Source organism: Camellia sinensis, chromosome 12 (genome assembly GCF_055761805.1).
Source record: "Camellia sinensis isolate YWXY chromosome 12, ASM5576180v1, whole genome shotgun sequence".
Taxonomy (NCBI): domain Eukaryota; kingdom Viridiplantae; phylum Streptophyta; class Magnoliopsida; order Ericales; family Theaceae; genus Camellia; species Camellia sinensis.
In genome coordinates this window covers 76,876,886-76,901,754 of record NC_138972.1, presented here as the reverse complement: position 1 = coordinate 76,901,754, position 24,869 = coordinate 76,876,886, and the positions used below count along the sequence as shown (strand labels likewise).

General features: G+C 38.4%; 1 protein-coding gene across 1 annotated transcript; it reads right to left on the bottom strand.

Moving 5' to 3' along the window:
* Window positions 1-1,339: 1,339 nt before the first annotated feature.
* On the bottom strand, window positions 1,340-23,318 carry LOC114306704 (blue copper protein). Its single transcript, XM_082898994.1, has 4 exons — window positions 22,903-23,318; window positions 21,732-21,890; window positions 2,630-2,743; window positions 1,340-1,673 (listed from the first exon to the last, which is right to left on the bottom strand). Exons 1-4 carry the CDS (start codon window positions 23,066-23,068, stop codon window positions 1,357-1,359), a joined length of 756 nt encoding a protein of 251 aa, XP_082755120.1. The 5' UTR covers window positions 23,069-23,318; the 3' UTR covers window positions 1,340-1,356.
* Window positions 23,319-24,869: the final 1,551 nt, after the last annotated feature.

Below are 24,869 nucleotides of genomic sequence, written 5' to 3'. Positions count from 1 at the left end.
GTCTTATTATTATTGTTTTTCTTGTTCCCTCTCTCCTTTCAACAATCTTAATCTAGATGTGACCAAATCAATGGAAAGTTTCATGTGGTTGGGGTAGACTATCTTACAAATACTTATTGGTCATTGTGATTGATCAAAGATTCTCCATATTCAAATTTCTCTATTTTAAAACATTCATAATCATTAAATTATTAAAATTCTTGATGTGTGATAATCTCAAAATATGATTCAATAGGTATGAATTCTCTCTCCTCTTTCAACAGCCTTAATCTAGATGTGACCAAATTAATGGAAAGTTTCATGTGATTGAGGTAGATTATCTTGCAAATACTTATTGGTCATTACGATTGATCAAGGATTCTCCATATTCAAATTTTTCTATTTTAAAACACTCATAATCATTAAATTATTAAAATTCTTGATGTGATAATTTCAAAATATGATTCATTAGATATGAATGTTTTGGAATAAAGGAAAAAAGAAATTTGAGAATAGACAATCCCATGCCACTGCGAAAAATATATATATATACACGTACAAATTTTTTCTTTTGTTCACTGTAAAATGATTTTTTTATTATTGCAATATTATTATGGTTACTAAAAATTTACTTAAAATTTTATTAGAAAACACTCACCAGCAACATGTGACTTTGCTCACTATTATTTATATATTTGTTTGGCCTTTTCATCTGAGCAAGGGAGATTGGATACAACTCCTCTATGTTAGATCCTTCTACCTTTCCTTTTTTGATACGGCAAGAAGACCTAACAGAACAAATCCTTTATAGGAGATCAGGATAGTAGTTAGTCCTCTTGTGGCCATCTGCTTACATTGATTTGATTGAGATTTACTCATGAACTCAGCAACTGGATTAACTAGCTTTTTCACTTCGGAAGGAAAGAAAAAAATCATATAATTTTTTATACTTTGTTTCTTTTAATAATGAGTGCACTGACAACAATTGACGTGACTATTTTATAATAAAATTTTCAAACATTTTTTTGAGCACCATATAACATCAGGAGAAGCAATAATATTACTCATAACTTCAACAAGAGTAAAGTGTCATAATAAATGAAAGGCAACACAAACACAAACACTATTCATTTTCCAAAATTTAAGAATTAATTCATCACAACGGTATACAAAATGCATAAATATGCAAGTAAAAGAGCTACAAAAGATTGTAAATGGTGTTGTACTCATAGAATCAGTTGATCAAAAGTGACCAGAATGTCTTATTGGTCAAGCCACAATTAAAGCAATCACAGCCAGTACAGCTTCCATGTCTTATTCTTAAAATAATGAATAATATAAAATTTGTTGATCTAAACAATCTAAATTGCATATTAGTCAAGCTACAATCATGGCAGCCACAGCTAACACTGCTGCCATGAAAAATTGATACCCAGAATTTAGTATCCCATGAGCAGAGTTTTTCATAGGGGCCGGTGCTGGAGCTCCGCCTTCTACATTGATGACAAGCTTTTGGCCAAACTGAGCACAGTGCTGCCCCACACCGCAAATGTACCATTTTTTTCCAGGGACCATAAGGGGAATGATATCGTGCCCAGAGGTCAATGCCTCATTTGATGGTGGGATAATGCATTGGCTGAAGCCGGTAGCGTTCACTTTGAACACGTTATGATTTCCCATAGTGTAGTTAAAAACTGTATGGGAAACAAACAAACAAATAGAGAAGAAGAAATTAATCTAAGTAACATAGTTGAATATTTATTTTAAGTTAATAAAGGAATAATTAAAACGGTCTGGAGATCGTTTGTCCCAAATTTCTCTGTTTCATTGTCATAAAACACTCACGATCATTGAATTATGTCTCAAGATTCTTGTGTCTTAAGATTTTCAATGATTTAGTGACACAATCGTAGAATTATGACTCGAGATTCCCATACCTTGAGATTTTCATGTGATTCAGTGACTCTCCGAATGTTTTGGGACAAAATCATAAAAACAATTAGGAACATAGTTGTGGCCAGTAAAAATGAACCTTGACTTATATTATGTAACCAACTAAATTGTTTCAGTTGCCCAAAGCCTATGACTCCCGTATGGGAAGTCATGAATTTGAACTTACAGAATTAGATCAATAGTTAAAAGCTCTGTTCCCTACTCTTTTGATCCAACCCTAGTCAAGACTTAGGCTAACAATTACTTGGATGGTATATAGGACAAAGGATTATATACGATGAGAGATAAGGGTTATCATTTGACTCGAAGGTTTCCTAGTCCGTTGAGCTTTTATTCGACCCATGGTTGAAATCTGATTTGATAGCTTGGCCTATTATGCATGAGGTGGCCCACAAATTGGACAAAAATAATACAAGATAAAAAGTACATTAAAAAAAATATCTAATATGAGTTAAGTTCGTTGGACAGAGCTTGAGCTTAAGGTTTTGACTTTGGACCAGCCTGACTCAACTTGTGAGAAAAAAAACTCGTTGGGCTTAGCCCACGGGTGAATTTGGGCACCAATTTCACAGTTTGGACTAACTAGATGTCCAACCTTATCCAAAGATCAATTAAGATGATACTCCTTGTTAGTTAAAATAAAAAAAAAATAATAAAAAAAAAAAGTGAAAAGAAAAGAAAAGAAAAACTAGTTTACCTAGTTTGTCTCCAACATAGAATACTTTATCCTTGGCCCAAGCTTGGTAATCATAGTTAATGGTCCAGCCACTAGAGTCACCAACCCAATATTCAGTAGCCATGGTGAGTGAAGGAAGAACAACTGCCACAATGGCAAGGATGACAAGAAAATTGTTAGAAGCCATGAGAGCTCTCTTTGATTCACCTTTTTGAAATATTAGTTTGTATTGGTTTCAATGAGCTCCAATGGCTGTCTCTGGATGGGACACTGTAAGGGTCTCAAGGGTCTATTTATAGTGTTTTTTTCTCTTTCAAAATTTCATTAAATGCCTAAAAAAAAAAAAAAACACATGAAAAACAGGCGTTGGTCGGCATATAATCACATTGGGTTGTACGAGGGAGCCATGAAATTCATGAGATTTGCTTTTGATTTTGGAAAATGATTGGTGGCCCTAAAAAACTTGCCCCTAATCCCCCTAATTTCCATTTTTGGAAACTGTTTTCTTTTTTTCTTTCTTTTTTCCTTTTTTTTTTTTTTTTTTTTACCTTAAATAGAAATTGGGGGCATTCGAGCCCCCAATTTTCGGGCCCCGAAGCACGGCCGTTTGATTTTACTATAAAAATTTGGGTGGTGGAAGCAAGAAAAGTAATTCTTCAGGATATAACTATGTTATATATATATATATATATGTGAACATTGTCATTTTGTGTTTGTTTCAGGAGATACCAAATTTTGTTTTTGGCCTTTGTATATGAAGTTGATATTTATTTTTATTTTTTGATGAAATTGATTTTGTTAAAAAACAAATTAATTTTATTCCACCTACTTACAAGTTGATAGGGGTGCCAAAATGGGCCGCAGCCCGTGGGCGGTTTGAAACCTATCCGCGGCTCGAGGTGGGCTTGACCTAGTTAGGCTTGAGCCCAATTCGGGACCCTGGTCGTCATTTTGAAGCTTAGCTCGGCCCATGAGTCCCGCTTGCTTGGCCTGACTCATCAACCCACTCAAAGCCCAGCTCGAGACCTTGCCCACCCACCCCGCCCGAGGCCCAATGTCATTTTTGTTGAAAAAGAATAAAATTTTGGTGGAAAAAAAAAATGTTCAGGCCCGCCTAGGTCTGTCGGCCTGAATACTCCCTAGGTTGGGCCTAATTTTTTAAATCCATGGCCCGACATGGGTTAGGCCGAGCCTGGGCCCTAGTGGGTCGAGTCGGACCAAATTTACACCCCTAGAAATGTGTAAATAAAACTCTTATCTTGAGAAACTGTATAATCCATTTAATCTCATAAGATTTCTTATGAACCAATTGGTCCTATTGATTTTGGTAAGGTCGATTTAATAATATATTCTCTCGGGTGGAGTTTTACGTTTCTGACTTTGTTCCATACAAATTTAAATTGATTTTTCTATTTAGGAAAAAAGTTTGAGATTATTTTTTGGGATTTTGTAGAGGGAATCACGTGATTAATTAGAGTGAGACCACAAAATATAAAAAATAATAGATTTCTAACATATATGATGTAGTGATCCCGGTTTCGACCCTTCTTTCATATTTTGCCACTTCAACTGGGCAGGTCGGGGATCGATTTTGACTCGGTCAACTTCGTGGTCGAGCTGCTCGGTCAGCTTACCGAAAGCAAAAATGCAAAATGCAGTCGAAATTGCTTACGGGAAAGTGTATTTGACGCTCGAGCGGGGCTTTCCACGCGCGAACGGACCTTGTTATATCAGTCCTTAAAATTAGGGTTTCATATCATTTCTTGCAGCCCCCTCTCTCCCTAAAACTCTCCAAAATTCTGATCTAGAGTTTCTCTCTCTAGAAGTCACATTCTCTCTTTGATTTCTCCAAATCCTTTGGGACTTAAGCCTAAGTTCTTCACCAAAGTTGGTCATCACCTCGAGGGCTTCATTCTGTGCGGTGAAGATCGAGTTTCGACACGTTGATTTTAGGGGTTTCATCTCATTTCTTCTTCAAAACTTGAGGTAGGGATTTTCTTTGAGTTATATATATATTTTTGCAAGATCTAGATGGTTTTCGAAATCATCCTTTGATAGCTTCTGAAAATTTATTTTGATTTAAGAAGTTGAGCGATTTTGAAAGTGGATTTGTCTCTTGTTCTTTTAAAATAATCTCATGGGTTTTGATCTTTGTTGATTAAAGAAAAGATGATTTTCGAGAGTTTTCTGTCAAAAGATTTGAGCTGTGTAGTTTGGTGAGAAAACCTAGAAATTGGGGATTTTAAAAGAGATTGAAAATCCATGGGTAATGTTGTTATATTTAATTTTGTGTGCCAAAATAAATAATGTTTAGAAAATTTCTTATTTATATTTGTATAAATGATTAATTTTGTGGATTATGAGAATTGTTGTTCATTTTAGAAATGGTTATTCAGAATGTTGATATAGTCTTGAAATGACTAAACTGCTGAGAATACTTGAGAAGAGGAAATTGTGTTATTCCTTGGATGATGAATTAGAATAAAAGTATTTATGTTCATATTGTGAAATTGGCATATCATTTTGTGTGAGTGATTTTCTGATCACACAGCCCGCTTAGTAATCAGCTAGAGAGCACTGGCAGAATAGATGGCTTCAGTTATCCTGCAACAGAAAGAAAAGGCTCCGGCGGTGGCTCCTCCACCCGGGGGCACTCCGACGATCAAGTCAGTATATCTCTCAAAGATAATTAAGTGCTAAACTTACTGCTCAAAGCATAAATTGCGTACCTTAGACCCACGGGGGTTCCTCTCTTTTATAGTTCACTTAATTCTAGTCCTACTAGAAGCCTGACTTCTATGGATTCCAATTCAGTACTTACTTTGGATTCTTCAAGAGATAAAGATAAACTCCCTAAGAGCTTTATCCTCATCTTGACTAAGTCTCTTCTTCATTCTAGGACTCTTGTTCCTTATCTTTTATCCTCTTATCTCGGATTCTGATATCTTCAGAGAAAACCTCGGCCTTGCCGAGATCACCTTGGCGTCATGACCAGGACACGTGGTACCTCGATTGACACATCGGCGTCACCTTGCCACGTGTTGGTACTCAGAAAATATATCCCCACAACTGCCCCTAGATTCTATTACCTCGGTATTCTGAGGTGATAGAACCTATATCATTCCGTTTTTCCAGTACGTCGGTTTTCAGTATCTCAGCCGAGATCATTATTTTGGCCGATATCCTTTTATTGAAGAACAAGAATTTCAAGAACCCTTCCAGCGTAGAGCTGTCATACACCATAATTCAACTGTTTTTAATCACGCGTTTCTTTCTTACTGGTTCGTGCCTGTGACGCGCCCATAAGCCGTCTCTTTCTCACGTGCGCCGTCTGACGTGTACGTTCTTCTAGGCATATTGATTATTTTTTGCCGCCGTTTTCATTTTTGACAAAACCTTTCCCCCTTTCTTCATTTTTCTACTTTTGCATCTAATTTCTCTTGCTTTTTCTCTCTCTAAACTCTTTCTTTCGAATCCGCCATTGCTTAAGCTCCAAGCTCTGCAGTTGTCTTCCGTTCTCTCTTCCTGTGAAGCTTTCGTCGTTCTTGTTACATCCGTAACTGTCGTCTGACTTCGGCAATTTTCATACCGATTTCACTTTTTTCTGGTAAGCTACTATTCCTTTCGTTTTCAATTCTGTTGATATTTTTCATTACTTGTTGCCTTTACTGCATCTGTTGAAACTTTTAATTTGCGATTCATACACCTGAATGTGTCCTTCCTATGATTTTGCCCTTGCCCATATCTTGAACGCACGTATTGTTTCACTACTTCCCTGTATCTTTGTCACTAATCTTGGCCCTGTATTTCTTGTATTTTTTATGCTCTTGATAAACTATCTCTGTTCTTGATTCTGAAATTCCATTATTGCTTTCTGTTTTTTGTGTCTTTTCCAAATCTGTGCCTTTGATCTTCATCTACATAGTTTTAGGTTTGGGATTTGTTTGTAGAACCCACGATTTAGGACAAAACTGAAACATTCCTTACAAATTTCTGTACCAGCCCAAACCTAGGTTTTTGCCGAGGTCTCATCAATAAGAAATATCTTCTTTCTGAATTCTAACCTTTCTAATTCAGGCCGATATCATGGGTATGTGGAGACATAGGGTAAATACCCCGACCAAACTTGAGTACTTTAGGCAAGAGTTCTCTATCCCCGCCAATGTCCATCTGAGGCTGGCTGGGGATGATGACTCCATCATGCCTACAGAAAACTCTATGCCTTTTTCCATTGTAGCTTTTACTGAGTGCGGACTCCGGCTCCCACTCAACATCCTTTTTCTCGAGATTCTTCACTATTATAAGTTGAACCCCATGCAACTGGTAATCAATTCCTATCGAGTGATCTTTGGTGTCATAGCCTTAGCTAAACAGAAAAACGCTAGGATCACCCTAGCTAATATCCAGTTTTGCTATACCATGTGTGCCTTTAATTTGAAAGAAAAAGGCTACATTTATTACCTCAAGCCGAGGTCTACAGAATTCAAAATCGTAGCCGACCTCCCAGACTCCAACAAGGGGGCTGGACATGACTATTTCATTACCTCGGGAAATTGGGAGTTTGCTCCAGACGAGGACATCCATCTCTTCCCTCTTCCCCGATTAGTTTTAGAGGGCAAGGGTAAGAGCCCAGTATTCATCTTTGCCTGTTTTCTTTCGAAGTCTTAAATACTTTGTCTGTTTCTGACGTCTGTTCTTCTTGTAGCTGTTCGTCAGCCACTGAAAAATTTTCGACAATCCTTTGTCCCCAGCAAGGACTTGTAGAAACTTCTGGACTTGCCAGTCCATAAAAGGAAAGCGCTTGTGCTTCTTAATTTTATTCCATCATACAAGTCAACTTTGCCCGACGTTCCCAAAAGGAAGAAGAAAAGCTTTTCTCCACCCTCTGCTACAACCCCGTTGACTGCATCTATATCACGAACAGATCAAGGATCAACATCTGATCCAGCTGATCAGTCATCCACTTCGGCTCCATACCTGGTCCCAATATCAGAGCGAAAACGTCGGCGACGACTTGTCCTTACTACCGAGATGGGTCGCCCTAAGCCAGTTGCAAAAGATCTTTTGGCCAGTATTCTATCATCTATTGATGAACAGCTAGCACAAACCCTTCCTCTACCTAAGTCAAAAAGAATTAAGAAGGCCCAACCAAAGGCTAAAGTTACTCAGACTGAGTCTGAGGATGCTTTGCCTATATCAAGGTTGGTTGAGAGTGACAAACCTCAACCCTCTGTTGGGAAGAGGCGCTCAGAAACTCAGCCATCAGAGTCCCCAAAATCCAAAAAGCCGAGGTCTTCTTCCGCACGACTTCGGGATCCAAGAAGAGTGATGCCCCCTGGTCCCCAAAAATTACTCTGGAGGATAAGCCAGTCTTGGCTACTGACAGTGCCGACGACATCAATGTCAGCGTAGCCTTAAGCACAGCTCTGCTCCTTCCCAACGACTTTGACCGCAACGCCGAGTTGAGCGAGTACGAGAATTATGCATTGATGCTTCAACGCTCCGTTCAAGTAAGTGTCTTCTTCTTGGTAATTTTCTTCTTTTTGTTTTGCATTTAGAAAATTTTGTGCTAATTTTGCCTTGTGTTCTTTCAGGCAATCCAGCATGCCCACTCCTTTTCTGTTCAGTTCTTTGAAAATCGGCAAAAGCTGGCCGACATGAAGAAGGAGTTCTTTTCTCTTCAAAGGATCAATAAGGGCCTTCAATCAAAAATGAAGAAGTTGGAGGATCAAGCCGAGGCTGCAATTAAAGCTCAGAATAATGCCGAAGAGAAGGCTGAGGCTGCTGAGGCTATCAGGAAAGTGGCTGAGTCCCAAAGAAAGGAGGCCGAGGAAAAGATGGCCCAAGTCGAGAAAGAGCTTGAAGAAGCCTTGGCCACCAAAGAGGCTGAAATAAAAGATGCTGATGAAAAGGCATATGCCCAGGGCATGGCCGACGTCACTGATGCTTACAAACAGCAAGTAAAGGAGGCATGCAATAAGGGTTTTACCCTTGGTTGGATGTCCCTTCTGAAGAAACTTAACGTCCCAGAGGACTCGCCATTAAGAAAACCTGATGCCATTCCTCTGCCATTTCCTCCAATTCAACCTTCAAATCAAGACGTCGGCGAATCCGAATCCGAGGAAATGATGAGGATGAGGATCAGGCCTTGGTGTGAAAATCCAAGGATGCTGATGGGGCCAAGTCCCCTCCTCAGAATAAGCAAGTCCTAGACTTGACTCAGGATGAGGAAGGTGATGAGGTTCCCATAGAAGCTGTTCCCGAGAATGCACTAGCCGACATCTCCTCTGTGGACAAGAGTGTTGAAGAAACTCTACAAGAAATTGATGCCGAGATAATGGCGGATAAGGCTGTTGGGATGTCTTCTCAACCAGCATCTGATCTTCAAATTCAACCAACTGATGGAGAGGAGTCTTAGCTTCGTGTTTTTCTTTTGCTTACTTGTATTTTGTTGCTTCTTTAACTTTTGGAACAATGTATGCTTTTTGTATTGGCCGATGTGCCCTTTGCTTGGTGAATGAATATAATTTTTCTTTTATTGTCTTCTCTTTATTGCTTTGTGCATCATTCTATACTTAGAACATTTTGCATCTCTTATGTACTCTTCCTTCTTTGTGTAATCTTCTCGGGGTGACACACCTCGGTTATGTCACCTGACGATGTACCTCGGCAAGTACCTGTCCTACAAGTTGCTTATAAATTTCAACAAGGATAAACATATTCTGGTTTAATCTCAACTTTATAAACTTTTCTCAAGTTATAACAAGTGTTAAACAATGATTTATTTGTAAATTGCTACAAATTTCCACAAGCGTTAAGCATTACCTCGGTTTAACTTCAACTTGTAAATTGCTACAAATTTCAACAAGTGAAGATAAACAATTATCTCGGCTTAACTTCAACTTGTAAATTGCTACAAATTTCAACAAGCGTTAAGCATTACTTCAGTTTAACTTCAACTTGTAAATTGTTACAAATTTCAACAAGTGAAGATAAACAATTATCTCGGCTTCACTTCAACTTGTAAATTGCTACAAATTTCAACAAGCGTTAAGTATTACTTCAGTTTAACTTCAACTTGTAAATTGCTACAAATTTCAACAAGTGAAGATAAACAATTATCTTGGCTTAACTTCAACTTGTAAATTGCTACAAATTTCAACAAGCGTTAAGCATTACTTCGGTTTAACTTCAACTTGTAAATTGCTACAAATTTCAACAAGTGAAGATAAACAATTATCTCGGCTTAACTTCAATTTGTAAATTGCTACAAATTTCAACAAGCGTTAAGCATTACTTTGGTTTAACTTCAACTTGTAAATTACTACAAATTTCAACAATTGAAGATAAACAATTATCTCAGCTTAACTTCAACTTGTAAATTGCTACAAATTTCAACAGCCGTTAAGCATTTTTGTCTTCTCTCTGCCCCCAATGTGAACCTGAGTTCCACTTGGGTTCTCATTAATCAGAAACAACATTATGCATCTTATACCAATTCACAAGTCTTTGGAGAACTCTGCTAATATTTTATTGATGACGTCAGTAAAAAATAACAAGGAACATCTAATGATAGAAAAATTTCAAATTACAAGTGTTCCAGGGTCTTGGCAATGCTTTGCCCTCATTATCTTTAAGCCGGTATGCTCCATTGCCCAATACCGAAGTGATTCTGTAGGGTCCTTCCCAGTTTGGGCCAAGCTTGCCCTCTCTGGGGTCCTTCTTGTTGCCAACAACTTTTCTCAGGACTAGGTCGCCGACCTGAAATTCCCTTGGATTGACCTTCTTATTGTAAGCTCTAGCAAGCTGCTGCTGGTACGCTGCGAGCTGAATTGCAGCTTTCTCCCTTCTTTGTTCTAAGAGATCCAGATCTCGGACTAGAAGTATGTCATTAGTCCCATTCTCTACTCCCTGGGTTCTGATCCCTGGGATGTCGATCTCCAGTGGGATGACGGCTTCTGTGCCGTAGGCCATGGCAAAGGGGGTTTCCCCTGTTGATTTTCTCGGCGTAGTCCGATATGCCCAGAGTACATTAGGCAACTCGTCTACCCACTTTCCTTTTGCTGCCTGCAGTCTCTTCTTTATCCCATCCAAAATTACTTTTTTGGATGCTTCTGCTTGCCCATTGCTTTGGAAAAAACTTGGTGTTGAAAAGTAATTCTTTATCTTGAATTTCGCACAGAAGTTCTTGATGAGTTTGCTGTCAAACTGCGTTTCGTTGTTGGCAACTATTGCTCTTGGAATGCCAAATCTGGTGATGATGTTTCTCCATATGAAGTTCTTGACGTCCACATCTCAGATTTTGACAAGAGGTTCTGCTTCTATCCACTTCGTGAAGTAATCTGTTGCTACCAGCAAGTACTTCCTTTGCCCAGTTGCTTGGGGCAACTGCCCAATGAGATCCATGCCCCATTGGGCAAATGGCCATGGACTGGATACAGGGTTCAGGTCAGCGGCTGGCTGGTGTATCAAAGGTGCGAACCTTTAGCATTGTTCACACTTCTTCACGTAGGCTTCTGCATCTTTTTGCATGTAGGGCCACCAATACCCCTGGGTAATGGCCTTGTGAGCTAGTGATCTGCCCCCAGCGTGGCTTCCACAAATCCCTTCATGAATTTCATATAGAAAATCTTCAACCTACAAAGGGTGTATACACCTTAAAAGGAGTCCAGTAAAGGACCTTCTGTAGAGATGTCCGTCCGCTGTCAGATTGAATCTTGCCGACTTCAGTCTGACCTTGTGTGCTTCCTTATGGTCTTCTGGCAGCTTTCCCTCTTTCAGGAATGCAACAATTGCATCCATCCATCTTGGTCCCAAGTCCACACACATTGCTTCTTGTTCTGTGATCGGCTGTTCTATGCTTGGGCTTGACAAATAGTCAATCATTATTGTCCTTGTTTTTCTAGTTTGTATTGAACTTGCCAAGTTGGCCAACTCGTCGGCGCGGCTGTTATCATCTCGGCTAACTTGAAGAAGTCGGCAATTACAAAACAAGGCTGCCAGCTTGATGACTTCCTTTGCGTATGCCGACATCCTCTCATCTCGGGTTATAAACTCTCCTGTTATTTGATTTACTATAAGTTGTGAATCACAAAAAATTATTACCTCATCTGCTTCTGCTGCCACTGCTAGCTTTAGTCCTGCAATCAGTGTTTCGTATTCCGCCTCATTGTTTGAGGCCTTGAACCCTAATCGAATAGACTGTTCCAATATCTCCCCATCAGGAGATATTAACACTACTCCTGCCCCCGCTCCTTGCCGGTTTGAGCTCCCATCGACAAACAGGCGAAAGGAGTCGCCGATGTAAATGCTGCAGGGTCTGAGTTTTTCCTTTCCTTGTTCTCTTGCCTTTGGCTGGGCTTCTCCTTGTTTGCTTAGACATCGTTCATCTTGGCTCAACGGAGCCCGATGTTCGTTGGATTTCGGCGTGAATTCGGCCACGAAGTAGGCCAAAACTTGGCCTTTAATTGCTGTTCTCAGCCTGAACTCCAGGTCGTACTGGCCCAAGGCCACTGCCCATCTTGTTATTCTTCCAGTTAAGTCTCCTTGTTGTAACAAGGACTTCAGCGGGTGCTCTGTTAGCACTATAATCTTGTGCGCATGAAAGTTCTGGTTCAACTTTTTTGAAGCCATTATTAAGGCCAGCATTAATTTCTCTAGTGGTAGGTACCTTGTTTCTACATCGGCCAAGGTTTTGCTTACATAATAAACAACCTTTTGCTCTCCCTTTTCCACTCGGATTAGCACTGCACTTACTGCGTGTTCTGAAACTGCCAAATACAAAAACAGTTCTTCTCCAGGTTCAGGTGTTAAGAGGACTGGAGCCGTGGTCAGATACCTTTTTAGGTCGGCCAAAGCGGCCTCACATTCCTTAATCCATAGGAAGTCCGTAGCCTTCTTCACCAGGTTGAAGAAAGGTTTACATTTGTCTGAGCTTCTGCTGATGAATCTGTTTAGGGCTGCGGCCCTTCCAGTTAGCATCTGCACCTGTTTTGCCGACGTCGGGCTCTTCAACTCTAGGATGGCCTTGATTTGATCTGGGCTGGCCTCAATGCCCTTTCTTATTACCAGGTACCCCAGAAACTTACCTGATCCAACTCCAAATGCGCACTTCGATGCGTTGAGTCGGAGCCGGTATGTTTTGAGTATATCAAAGACCTCTTTTAGGTCGGCAAGATGACCCTTAGGTTCCTTGGTCTTCACGACCATGTCATCGATGTAGACTTCTACTGTTCGACCAATCAGGTGTTTGAACATTTTGGTTACCAGCCTTTGGTAAGTTGCTCCTGCGTTTTTTAACCCGAAAGGCATTACCCTGTAACAGTACAGGCCTTTTGGGGTGATGAATGTGGTTTTCTCTTCGTCTGGGGGGTACATGGCGATCTGGTGGTACCCCCTGTAGGCGTCTAGAAAACTCATTCTTCCATGCCCTGAAGTGGCATCGACTAGCTGGTCAATTTTGGGCAGGGAAAAGCTGTCTTTGGGACAGGCTTTGTTGAGGCTGGTAAAGTCTACGCAGACCCTCCATTTTCCGTTCTTCTTCTTTACCACCACTGTATTAGATAGCCATGTTGGGTAATGTACCTCTCTAATGGCCCTGGCCTCCAGAAGTCTGTCTACTTCTTCTTCTACTGCTTCGACGTGTATCAACGTCGGTCTTCTGGCTCGCTGAATTACAGGTTTGGCCGACCAGTCAACATTCAGTTTGTGGCAAGTGACCTCGGGGTCAATGCTAGGCATTTCGTAAGGTGTCCAAGTGAACACCTCAATATTTTCTCTTAAAAAAGTCTCCAACTCTTTTCCCTCTTCTTCGGCTAAGCCCGAGCCGAGAAGAAAGAAGCGTTCTTCATCCTCATCCTGGACGAGGATTTTCTTTAGCGCCTCTTCGCTCTTCTCGGCTGGTTCTTTGCCGACGTCTTCTAGGACTTCCAATTCCCCATCTTCAATTTCTGTCTTCTCTAGTTATTGCACGCTGCAGGTAGATTTCATTGCTACCATGGAGCAACTCTTCGCCTGTAGCTGATCGCCTCTAACTTCCTCTATCCCATGCTCTGTTGGGAATCGTAGTAGTTGATGCAATGTTGAGGGAATTGCCCCCATTGCATGCAACCATGGCCTTCCCAAGATGATGTTGTATGGCGAAGGCGTGTCAATCACCATGAATTCTATCCTGACCTTCTTAGTGCCGGCTTGTACTTCCAAGCTTGTTGTGCCCAGTGGCCACGTCGGCGTTCCATTGAAGCCGACCATCGGGCCATTGGATTGCTGCAAGTCATCAGGATAGAGGCCCAGCTCTTTGTAACATCTAACTTACATGTTGTCGCAAGAGCTGCCTTGATCAATCAGGATGCGTTTCACTTGGTACTCCCCAACCTGGAGGGATACTACCAAGGCATCATTTTGTGGATGCTGGACCATCTCTAGGTCGGCTTCAGTAAAGGCTATCGTTGGTCCCTGGTATTCTTCAGGCCGAGGTCTTTTATGTCCGACCCGGTTCACGTGCTGTAGGTGTTTTACCTTCTAGGTCTCCCCTCGTATATCGTTTTCGTTCACCTTTAAGTGAATTACATTAACCACCCGTGGTCCTCCTGCCTGTGGTTGCTGTGCTGGGGGAGGCGGAGCTACTGGTGCTTGAGGCAATCTTGCATGTTCTTCTCTTGTCCTGGCCTCATCGACAAGGTCCCTTAGATGGCCTTGCCTCACCAAGTCTTCTAAGTGTGCTTTTAGGGCTCTGCAACCCTGAGTTGGGTGCCTTTCTTCATTGTGGTACGCACAACGCCTACCGACGTTTCTTCTCATAAATTTCCCTGGTGTTCTTGTCGGTCCTCTGAAATAGGGTTGGTTTCGTATTTGATCTAGGACTTTGTGGATCGGGACTCGGAATACAGTCGTTACTGCTTGTTTAACCCTCAAGTCCGTTTCCTACTTGATCGGTCCATTGTTACCTCAGCTTCGCTTTGGCGAGCTGTTTCCTGTCTCCTGCTTTGTCTCTTTGTTTCCCAACGTATCCTCTTCGGCTCTGGCGTACTTCTCGATTCTCGTAATGAGTTCTTCCATGCTTTTTGACAATGTCTTTGCCAAAGACTTCCGTATGGACAGTCATCTTTCAGGCCGTTCTTGAAAGACACGACCGGCACCTCTTGGTTGCATTCGGGTATTCGATTGAACACCTTGTAGTATCTTTTTGCGTAGGCCCTAAGGCCTTCATCCTTGGTGATTTTTAAAGCCATCAGTGCGTCGACCCTCAAGGGCTGTAGTTTGTTCGTCACAAACTTTCCACGAACATCTCGGCCAGGCCTTCCCAAGTCTTTACGCTTCCCTTCGGTAGTTTATGGAACCAATATGATGCAATCTCCCCGAAGGATGAGGGGAATACTTTGCAGAGCAACGGCTCGTTCCCACTATATAATGCCATTGAATTTAGGTATAGTCCAACGTGAAAGTTGGGATCTGACTTACCATCATAAATTTGGAACCTCGGTATACTGAATGTCTTTGGTGCTTCAAATTTGCCTAGTTCCACCGAGAATGGTGTCCTTGGCTTAACCGGGGAAGTTACTTCGGCTTCAGCATTCTGTTGCTTCCTCTTGAGGTAATCTCTCAAGTCTTCTTTACTCCTTCCTGGAGCTCGGCTATCTTTGGACTTTAATCTTTTGGGCACACTACTTTCGGCCTCGTGGTGAGCCCACTTTGATCTTTCTCCATGGGTTGTGTCAAAGCAGAGCGCCTGCCCTTGAACATGCCGATGTTCTTTGGGCTCTAGGTCCTTCGTGTGATACGTCATTCGGGATTCCTTTCGTCTCGGCTCCTCTCGTCTGACTTCCTTGGAAGGTCGGTGAGAGTGCCTTCCGCTCCTGGTGTGCTAAGGGGCTTCGGGGATTGTTTTCCTTCCTCCCTTCTAGGTATTAGTTGCTGGAATCGACGTGTCGTGCAGCGGGTATGGTGGCTGCATGACATTGTTTTGCATCATGAAGTTGACGACTGACTGCAGGTCTGCCAACTTGTTTGCCAATTCTTTTACTTCTTCATCCCTCCGTAGGCACCTATCCCTCCATACCTGGAGGTTATCTTCGTTATAGTACTTGCTTTTGTCTGTCTTCTTCGAAGTGTCGCCTTCCTGGCCGACGTCTTTCTCTCCGTGGCCCTGGTCACGAGTTTCTGTATTGTTGTTGTCTCCTTCAATATCAAGGTCGATAGGTTTGCCACTCCCAGCAGGAGTGTCGTCCCCAATTTTTTCCTTCCGTCCGTTACTGGCCATCTATTCTTCTAAGTTCCCACAGACGGCGCCAAATTGTGTGAGTGATTTTTTGATCACACTGCCCACTTAGTAATCAGTTAGAGAGCACTGGCAGAATAGATGGCTTCAGTTATCTTGCAATAGAAAGAAAAGGCTCCGGCGGTGGCTCCTCCACCCGGGGGTACTCCGACGATCAAGTCAGTATATCTCTTAAAGATAATTAAGTGCTAAACTTACTTCTCAAAGCATAAATTGCGTACCTTAGACCCACGACAGTTCCTCTCTTTTATAGTTCACTTAATCCTAGTCCCACTAGAAGCTTGACTTCTATGGACTCCAATTCAGTACTTACTTTGGATTCTTCAAGAGATAAAGATAAACTCCCTAAGAGCTTTATCCTCATCTTGACTAAGTCTCTTCTTCATTCTAGAACTCTTGTCCCTTATCTTTTATCCCCTTATCTCGGATTCCGATATCTTCGGAGATAACCTCAGCCTTGCCGAGATCACCTCGGCGTCATGACCAGGACACGTGGCACCTCGGCTGACACGTCGGCGTCACCTTGCCACGTGTTGGTACTCAGAAAATATATCTCCACACATTTCATTTTATTACATTAGACTTTGAAGGTTGATTTGAAAACTTGCATTGAGAAAATAATGTTGAGAAATAAGTTTTTATGAAATGGTTTTGGGGTAAATATGTTGGTAAGTTTTGATAGGAGGTGTAGAATAAGTTGGCCTGCGGGTCCGGGGTGAAAGACCGAAAAATCTGCGCGGATAGGTGTTGAGCCTTCCAGTTAATACCGGTAAAAATGACAATTTGGTAGTACTCGTATAATCTACTTGCAAACACCGGTCTAGGGATTACTAGAGACGTATTTACCGCCCTTGAAACAAATTGTTAAGTTTTGAACAATTGAAATTGCATGATATCATTGAGCATGATGGTTTTTAAAAGATGAAAATATAATTTATCTTAAAAAAGGGCATAGCATGGCATGTGCATTTCATCTCTTGAGACTTGTATAAAATGTATATACTTTGTTAAGAATTTTCTACTAGGCTTTATGCTCACCCTACGAGATTTTTGTGCAGGAAAAGATGTGGTGATTTCACCCAACTAGGGGCGTGGAAGTATGTGTGTTGGGAATACAATGCTCTCATTTTGCGTGACTCTGTTTAGTAAGCCAAGGGCTGTATTTGTGTTGAGTTGAAACTCTATTTTGTGTAACTAAGAATGTTCTTGGATAAATTTGTAAGCCTGTAGGACACTTATTATCTGTTTGGCTTCCATTTCATATTTGTTGTAAAATGCATGTTTGAGATTAGAACTGGAGCATTGAGATGAGAACGACATATATTTGGCATTTGGGATTCAATGGAAATAAGTGTATGGATTAGTTAGCTATATATATATATGTGTGTGTGTGTGTGTGTGTCTATCAGGTAGGTTTTGTTACATACATAGATATATCATGCCCAATTTTTTTTTGGGGCGTTACATATGTTGTGGATGACAATAGAAAATACATATCCACACATGACCAACATTTTATTCTGAAAAAATAAAATATTTTGCAAATCAATTAAGTCACATTTTCATGTCATATTCTTGTTAGAGATCCCATTCAACCAGTGTGGGATGTAATATTGTACACATTTACATCGGCTTACATTGAGCATAAGCTATAAACAAAAAAATCCCCTATATGAATGGAATATAGTTTAGGAGATAATTAACGTCATCTAATGTGGCTTCCAACATCAAATAAATAAATTACAACAATGAGTTTATTGAGGGAAATTATTTATTTATTTATTTATTTATTTTTTTTTTTTTTTGGGGGGGGTTTGGGTATTCACAATGAGGTTTTTTATTTTTATTTTGAAAATGTATACAAATGTAATTCACACTTTAAAAGCCACATTGCAAATGGGGAAAAATTGGGTGTACACTAATGTAACCCACATATTAAAAATCACATCATAAATGGGGGAAAATTGGGGTGGGGTTCGGGTATTCAGGTGTATATGAATGTAATCTATCCACACTTTAAAAATCATATCGTAAATGGAGGGAATTGAGGTGGGGTTTGGGTATTCAAAATGGGGAAAATTGATATGAAAATCTTCTTGTTTTGAAATGACTTAATTTATGAATTTCTCCAAACATTCTAAGGAGTACAAAAACACTTTAATAAACTTTAGATAAACATGTAATTTCAAGATATGGATATTTTGATTATTTGTGGCTATTAACTAGCATTCAGAATGCAAAATTTAAGATTATTCTGTCATTTCTACATAGATGGTACTGTTGGGTTCATTAGATTATTCGGAGGCTTTATGAAAATGAAATTAATTGATGCTTCCCCTTAAAAGAATAGGGTGGGTTCTACTTAAAATAATAAATTTCACTGTTTTAATCTAGAGGCGTTCTATTTACAGAATTTTCTCACAATACTCAATTTCTAATTACAATAAAAATTTTAAATTTTGTTTCTCTCTTTATACGTACTATAATACCAAACGTACCCTAACGAGAAACAAGTACGTAACTTTTTAAGACAATTTTGTCCCCAGTAATGTTACGAATAGAACTAATATGCACATAATCTAATGTGGTCTACATGTCATGTATGTGTAGTTCCCATTAGGCTGTGTAAAATACTGTTCAATTTGTTAAAATTACATCGATTTACATCAATTCGGATCATTCTATCCACAAATCACGGATCAAACTTTAAAATTTATAATTTGTTTTCGAAATCGCTCCGGTCCGCTATAATTAATATATGTGTATTTTTTAACCTCTAATGAAATATCAAAGTAAAAATAATTGTGAAAGAGATTTAAGATTTGAAATTTGTTACAAATTAATAGTTATATATATGAAACATATTATATAAAATTAGTTTGTGTTATATAAATGAAAAATATTATTCAAATTAATGTTATATATTATGAAAATACTTGATAATTGGTTATAATATTTTTTTAATCTGTCAATCCGTCTAAAACCATCCAAATTGCGATTTGTCAATCTGCCAAACCATTATTCGATTTATAATTTTACTTTCAAACCAATTGAACCGGCTTGCAAACACCCCTAATCCCCACCCATCATGTGCTTAGTCTAGTAGGCGGGGGGAAAAAACAAAAAAGTAGAAGAGAGAGATACTAAAATATGTCTAATACATATCGAAGATGGATAAAATCTTGGAAAAATTACTCTAGTGGTAAGTTGAATCATCAACTCCTCTCTGACGCCGATTTATTTGAATATTAAGGTTGGAGGAGGTTTAAATCTGTAAAAATCTCCTATTTTTGAAAGTTTTTTTTTAAATTTAAGTTTATTATTATTATTATTATTATTATTGTTATTTTATGATCAGTTCGAATACTGAGGTTAGGATCTCAAATGAAGATGTTGAAGTAAAAAAAAAATGCCACATCAGATTAAAGTTTACTGTCAATTTTATGAACAAACTAAACTGAACTTCTACTGTCATTTATAAATAGATTGTCACCAAACAAAACTCGAATCAGAGTAAAATTTTCAAAGTTGACAGAGTACATATTAAAAGTTGATAGTAAAATGAAAATAAATTTGTTTATCATTCATGAAGGACACGGGTCTTCTTAAAATGTTAAAATTTTACGGTAAAATTTACTATGAATCAAGATAAAATTTGATTGTAAGGTAGAGTACAATTTTATTGTTAACATTAATTTTGATGGAAATTTTTTTATTATTATTATTTTTTTATACAAAATTTGATGGCCAACATGATTCTTGTTTGATAGATTTTGATGAGAGAATTTTAAAAATATTAATTTTATTAAAAGCAAATAAATAGATATAAAAAGTTATATAATTTTAAAAAAAAATAGTTATTAAGAGTATTTTTGTAATCATCTTATAGATGTCCTTATTGCAACACAATCCACGCGCGTGTTCTTTTCCCATTAAAGTATTACAATGAGGGACTTCTTGCAGAATATCCCCATTTTTAAATTTTAATTTTTCAAATCCTAACCCTACTACACCCCCTAACCACCATTTTCGACAACCATTGTAGTCGCCTCTGACCACAAACCCCAGCTCGTCTTCCATTGACAGTTCTGGAATAAAGGAAAAAAGAAATTTGAGAACAGATAATCTCATGCCATTACAAAACAATCAATATATAAATACATATATTTTCTTTTAGACAGTTCTAGAATAAAGGAAAAAAGAAATTTGAGAACAGATAATCTCATGCCATTACAAAACAATCAATATATAAATACATATATTTTCTTTTAGGCACTGTAGAATGATTATTTATTATTGCAATAATAATATTGCGGTGACTAAAAATTTACTAAAAATTTTATTAGAAAACACTCGCATCAACATGTGACTTTGCTCACTATTATTTATTTATTTGTTTGGCTTTTTGATCTGACAAAGGGAGATCATGATGCTGATGACCTGCTTGGATCTAACTCCTCTATGCTAGTTCCTTCTACCTTTCTTTCTTGAAATGGCAAGAAGATCTAACGGAACAAAACCTTTGTAGGAGACCAAGGATAGCTGTTAGCCTCCTCATAAACTCTGGAACTAGTTTAGTTAACTTAGCTCCTTCATCCCGAAAGAGAACAAAGATCGAATAGTTTTTTATAATTTGTTTCTTTTAATAATGAGTGTGATGTTCAATATTGGCGTGACTATTGGACTTGATGGAACACTAAAACACTTTATGGACTTATTGGGTTTTAAGTTTACTAAGTAGGACTTATAAATAAATCCCCCTTTAAGGACTCATAATCATTAAATTATTAAAATTCTTGATGTGTGATAATTTCAAAATATGATTCAATAGCTATGAATGTTTTGGAATAAAGGAAAAAAAGGGATTTGGGAACAGATAATCCCATGCCATTGCGAAAAATCAATATATATACACATACAAATATTTTCTTTTGTGCACTGTAAAATGATTTTTTATTATTGCAATATTACTATGGTTACTAAAAATTTACTTAAAATTTTATAAGAAAACACTCACATCAACATGTGACTTTGTTCACTATTATTTATATATTTGTTTGGCCTTTTGATTCGAGCAAGGGAGATCATGATACTAATGACCTGCTTAGATCCAACTCCTCTATGCTAGTTCCTTCTACCTTTCTTTTTTGATACGGCAAGAAGACCTAACAGAACAAATCCTTTATAGGAGATCAGGATAGTAGTTAGTCCTCTTGTGGCCATCTGCTTACATTGATTTGATTGAGATTTACTCATGAACTCAGCAACTGGATTAACTAGCTTTTTCACTTCGGAAGTAAAGAAAGAAATCATATAATTTTTTATACTTTGTTTCTTTTAATAATGAGTGCACTGTCAACAATTGACGTAACTATTTCATAATAACATTTTCAAACATTTTTTGAGCACCATATAACATTAGGAGAAGCAATAATATTACTCATAATTTCAACAAGAGTAAAGTGTCATAATAAACGAAAGGCAACACAAACACAAACACAAGCACAAACACTATTCATTTTCCAAAATATAAGAATTAATTCATCACAAGGTATACAAATTGCATAAATACGCAAGTAAAAGAGCTACAAAAGATTGTAAATAGTGTTGTACTCGTAGAATCAGTTGATCAAAAGTGACCTAAATGTCGTATTGGTCAAGCCACAATTACAGCAGCCACAGCCAGTACAGCTTCCATGTCTTATTCTTAAAAGAATATAAAATTTGTTGATTCTAAACAATCTAAATTGCATATTAGTCAAGCTACAATCATGGCAGCCACAGCTAACACTGCTGCCATGAAAAATTGATACCCAGAATTTAGTATCCCATGAGCAGAGTTTTTCATAGGGGCCGGTGCTGGAGCTCCGCCTTCTACGTTGATGACAAGCTTTTGGCCAAACTGAGCACAGTGCTGCCCCACACCGCAAATGTACCATTTTTTTCCAGGGACCATAAGGGGAATGATATCGTGCCCAGAAGTCAATGCCTCATTTGATGGTGGGATAATGCATTGGCTGAAGCTGGTAGCGTTTACTTTGAACACGTTATGATTTCCCATGGTGTAGTTAAAAACTGTATGGGAAACAAACAAACAAATAGAGAAGAAGAAATTAATCAAAGTGACCTAGTTGAATATTTATTTTAGGTTAATAGAGGAATAATTGAAATGGTCAGGAGATCATTTGTCCCAAATTTCTCTATTTCATTGTCTTAAAACACTCACGATCATTGAATTATGTCTCAAGATTACTGTGTCTTAAGATTCTCAGTGATTTAGTGACACAATCGTAGAATTATGAGTCGAGATTCCCGTACCTTGAGATTTTCACGTGATTCAGGGATACTATGAATGTTTTGGAACAAAATCATAAAAAAAATTAGGGGCATAGTTGTGGCCAGTAAAAATGAACCTTGGCTTATATTATGTAACCAACTAAATTGTTTCAGTTGCCCAAAGCCTATGACTCCCATATGGGAAGCCATGAATTTGAACTTAAGAATTAGATCAATAGTTAAAAGCTCTGTTCCCTACTCTTTTGATCCAACCCTAGTGAAGACTTAGGCTAACAATTACTTGGATGGTATATAGGGCAAAGGATTATATACATCGAGGGATAAGGGTTATTATTTGGCTTGAAAAGTTGCCTAGTCCATTGAGCTTTTATTCGACCCATGGCTGAAATTCGATTTGATAGCTTGGCTATTATGCGTGAGGTGGCCCACAAATTGGACAAAAATAATACAAGATAAAAAGTATAATAAAAAAAATATCTTGTATGGGCCAAGTCTGTTAGACAGAGCTTGAGTTTAAGGTTTTGACCTTGAATTAGCTTGATTCAACTTACAAAAAAAAACTCATTAGGCTTAGCCCACTAGTGAATTTGGGCACCAATTTCACAGTTTGGACCAACCAGATGTCCAACCTTATCTAAAGATCAATTAAGATGAAACTCCTCGTTAGTTAAAATAAAAATAAAAAATTGAAAAAATGAAAAGAAAAGAAAAACTAGTTTACCTAGTTTGTCTCCAACATAGAATACTTTATCCTTGGCCCAAGCTTGGTAATCGTAGTTAATGGTCCAGCCACTAGAGTCACCAACCCAATATTCAGTAGCCATGGTGAGTGAAGGAAGAACAACTGCCACAATGGCAAGGATGACAAGAAAATTGTTAGAAGCCATGAGAGCTCTCTTTGATTCACCTTTTTGAAATATTCTTTTGTATTGGTTTCAATGAGCTCTAATGGCTGTCTCTGGATGGGACACTGTAAGGGTCTCAAGGGTCTATTTATAGTGTTTTTTCTCTTTCAAAATTTCATTATATGCCTAAAAAAACAAAACATGAAAAACAGGGCGTTGGTCGGCATATAATCACCTTGGGTTCTACGAGGGAGCCATGAAATTCACGAGATTTACTTTTGATTTTACTATAAAAATTTGGATGGTGGAAGCAAGAAAAGTGATTCTACAGCATATAACTATGTTATATATATATATATATATATATGTGGACATTGTCATTTTGTGTTTGTTTCAGGAGATACCAAATTTTGTTTTCGGCCTTTATATATGGAGTTGATATTTATTTTTCGTTTTTAATGAAATTAATTTTGTTAATTTTTTTTTTATTCCACATACATACAAGTGGTGGGTAAATAAAACTCTCATCTTGAGAAACTATAATCAATTTAATTTCATTTGATTTCTTATGAACTAGTTAGTCCCATTAATCCTGGTAAGGTGAATTTAATAATATATTCTCTTAGGTGGAGTTTTACTTTTTTGACTTTACTCCATACTGATTTAAATTGATTTTCTATTTAGAAAGAAAGTTTGAGAATACAAAACAATATTTTTTGGGATTTTGTTGAGGGAATCACGAGATTAATTGGAGTGAGACCACAATTTATAAAAATAATAGATTTCTAACATATATGTTGTGGATGACAATAGAAGATACATATCCACACGACCCACATTTTATTTTAAAAAAATAAAATATTTTGCAAACATTAAGTCACATCTTCATATCATAACCATAATTCATGTTCTTATGAGGGATCCCATTCAATCAGCGTGAAATGTAATATTGTACACATTTACATTAAGCATAAGCTATAAGCAAAAAAATCCACTATGTGGATGGAATATAGTTTAGGAGATAATTAACCTAAGCTAATGAGGTTATCTTATTTTATTTTGAAAGTGTATACAAATATAATTGATATTTTAAAAGCCACATCGTAAATGGGGAAAATTGGGTGTACATAAATGTAACCCGTATTTTAAAAATCACATCATAAATGGGGGAAAATTGGGGTGGGGTGGGGTTCGGGTATTCACATTGAGCTTTTTTGATTTTATTTTGAAGGTGTATACAAATGTAATCTGTGAGGATATATTTTCTGAGTACCAACACGTGGCAAGGTGACGCCGACGTGTCAGCCGAGGTGCCACGTGTCCTGGTCGTGGTGCCGAGGTGATCTCGGCAAGGCCAAGGTTATCTCCGAAGATATCGGAAACCGAGATAAGCGGATAAGGGACAAGAGTCCTAGAATAAAGAGGGAACTCAACTTGGATATGGACAAGAGTCCTAGATTGGGAGAAGACTTCAGTTTGGGTAAAGATAAGACTCTTAGAGAGTTTATCCTAATCCGACTGGGAGTCCCAGACTAGCAGTAATCCTAAGTCCATTAGGGCTAGGCTCCTTTTGGGACTAGGATTGTATTGGCTATAAAAGAGAGGCACCCCCATGGGTCTAAGGTATGCTTTTGATACTCAAGCTTGTGAGTTTAGTATTTGGTTTATCTTTGAGAGATATACTGACTTGATCGTCGGAGTGCCCCCGGGTGGTCGAAACCACCGCGGGATTCTTATATTTCTGTTGCAGGTCAGTCAGGTGCCATCTATTCTGCCAGTGCTCTCCAGCTGGTTACTAAGCGGGCAGTGTGATCGGAAAATCACTCACACAATTTGGCGCCGT

Bases quoted from the DNA above. Each gene is read 5' to 3' on its own strand.
- LOC114306704 (XM_082898994.1), bottom strand. From the start codon at position 23,068: ATGGCTTCTAACAATTTTCTTGTCATCCTTGCCATTGTGGCAGTTGTT. The intron at 21,891-22,902 runs GTAAACTAGTTT...GCCAATGCATTA, and splicing joins CTATGTTGGAGACAAACTAG to TCCCACCATCAAATGAGGCA. The intron at 1,674-2,629 runs GTAAACTAGTTT...TTTCCCATACAG, and splicing joins CTATGTTGGAGACAAACTAG to TTTTTAACTACACTATGGGA.